The sequence below is a fragment of the Aphanomyces astaci genome (assembly GCF_000520075.1).
Source record: "Aphanomyces astaci strain APO3 unplaced genomic scaffold supercont1.5, whole genome shotgun sequence".
Classification (NCBI taxonomy): Eukaryota; Oomycota; class Saprolegniomycetes; order Saprolegniales; family Verrucalvaceae; genus Aphanomyces; species Aphanomyces astaci.
Genome location: NW_009798268.1, coordinates 827,948 through 830,058, shown reverse-complemented (window position 1 = coordinate 830,058; position 2,111 = coordinate 827,948). Strand labels below are relative to the sequence as shown.

Sequence of the window (2,111 nt, the reverse complement as noted above, 5' to 3'; positions counted from 1 at the left end):
CGAGGGCGACAGCGGATAGAGTAGGACCCACTCGACGCACATGAAGCTGAGCAACACGATGAGGATGAACCAGTACATGACGGCACTGTAGTGCACCGAATCGTCGGTCGAGCATGTTCCACTGCATGTTGTCTATGAAATACCAGCAGTGTGAGATACTGGTGACAGTCACATTAGAAATATGTCAAGGTACCTGGCATTGATTGGGGTGGTTTCGTCGGCGGTTCCGATATCAAAGTCCATGCCACCTGGCGTCGGGGACAGGACTGGCATGGAATGGATGTATTTGTGCGGAACGAACGAGTACTCGCTCCGCCCTGGATCTCGCATAGCATGGATGATGCGCTTCCACTTCAAAGACGATGAAGGCTTCACCGCCGCCGCCATAACACGAGGGGATTCTACAAGGAGTATCATGGATATTGCATTGTGATTGGTACAAAATACCTAATCAGTGTGTGTAGCAAACACTCCATACTGTAAACAGTAGAGGTTTAATGGTATAACGTGACTATGGCGTACTAGTAGTAAATACGTAGAATTGTTTGATTGGCCCAAATTCAGACCCAACGCATAGCCATTGGTCACAATGTTACCAATTGGAGTCTGGATACTGGATATTGGTGTGAGGGTAAATATGTATATATACATATGATCAAATAAATAAATTTGGGATAACGTGTTATCGAGAGAATGTTGTTCTTTGCCTTTTTCGTTATTTGCCCGACAGAATTCTGTCAGCAAGTACTATAATTATTAAACATGATTCATCAACACGCAAAAATAGTACAAGTGAAGTTGCCCGAACAGGGCCTTAATGCAACTATAACCTGTAAGACGACACCAATTTAGACCATTTTTTGTGCTTCTCCGCAAAACGATCATTTCTCAGTCATCAATACGAATTTTGAGCTATCGATAGAATATCATGTTTGTAAAAAATGGACTGCTGTATTGTGCTTTCGAGTGAAATTTCGTGTTGTGGCGTGGTTTCTCATTGGAATTTAAATCGATTTGATTGGCTACTTCAGATGAGCTCAAAATTATTAGCCAATCAAAACACTCTCAATGCAATTCAACCAATCAGATCGATTGTGGATCGGGTTTGGTCGGCGCGATTCGATTGCACCCCCTCCCCAAATTTGTATCAAATCGACAATAGTTCAAACTTTGTTCTGTGAGAAAAGAGTAAAAATTCGACGTATTATGTGACTATATATTAATATATGTAGATTGGTAGCCAAACACACAAAAGCTGTCGTTTGAAAAATATTCATAATATTTCGGAGTGTGACTTGGCCAAACGCCACGCCTACAAACAACCAACCCAGGACGTACAAAGTACAGTACGGAATGGTGGCGAGCTCGAGCATCGCGGCCCATCCCAAGCGATCGGCAAGGTTGAACGTGATCAACGAACCCATGAACATGCCTAGTGGAAGGATCTGCTGGAAGAAACACTCGTCGTGGTTCACGCGGCCGTCGAACATTTCGACTTGGATGTTGAACAGTCGCGAAGGCGACAGCGGATAGAGTAGTCCGCATGCTCGGTCGCCGCAAGGTGTACATTGGCGTAGGCCAGTTCTTCGTGTACTTGAGCACGTGCTACGTGAGCTTTAACCTGAACGAGCGGAAGATCATTGCGACCATGGGGGTGGCTCCTGGCCTGCAGCTCCTAGTCTGCATGCAGTTCGTACCGGACACGCCATCGTGGCTGCTGCTCCGGTGCAACGACCGCATCACGAGCATTTCGGTGTGGCTAAAGATCCAAAGCCGCGCCTCCGTGAACCGCAGCACGCTTCCGCGTCAACTGGATTCTGCACGCCGACTTTCTGTCCACACTATTTCGCCAAGGTACAGTAGATTAGGCAAATTTGTTCAAAATCCGGATAAATCCGAATGAATGAAAGGCATGTACCTTTGTGATATTGGAGAGACAGGGAAAAGTTGATAACGCTTGAACACTTGCACAGTTCATTTTCTTCTCCAGCATGAGCGTTGCGTACGGCGTCGAAGTCGAGGCCACGGAGATACCTGCTCCAGTCCGCCGCATCAACAACGCCCTGCGCTCCATGAACATGACACTCGTGCAGACGGCGCTCTTCACGACG

The 2,111-nt window shown here is 46.7% G+C and overlaps 1 protein-coding gene across 1 annotated transcript; it reads right to left on the bottom strand.

Annotated features, from left to right (window-relative positions):
• Window positions 1-1,212: 1,212 nt before the first annotated feature.
• On the bottom strand, window positions 1,213-1,850 carry H257_03049 (hypothetical protein; the record flags this gene model as incomplete). The annotated part of the gene is made up of 2 exons (XM_009826953.1): window positions 1,698-1,850; window positions 1,213-1,605 (listed from the first exon to the last, which is right to left on the bottom strand). The coding sequence occupies exons 1-2, from the start codon at window positions 1,707-1,709 to the stop codon at window positions 1,213-1,215; spliced, it is 405 nt and encodes a 134-aa protein (XP_009825255.1). The 5' UTR covers window positions 1,710-1,850.
• Between the last annotated feature and the right edge of the window lie 261 nt (window positions 1,851-2,111).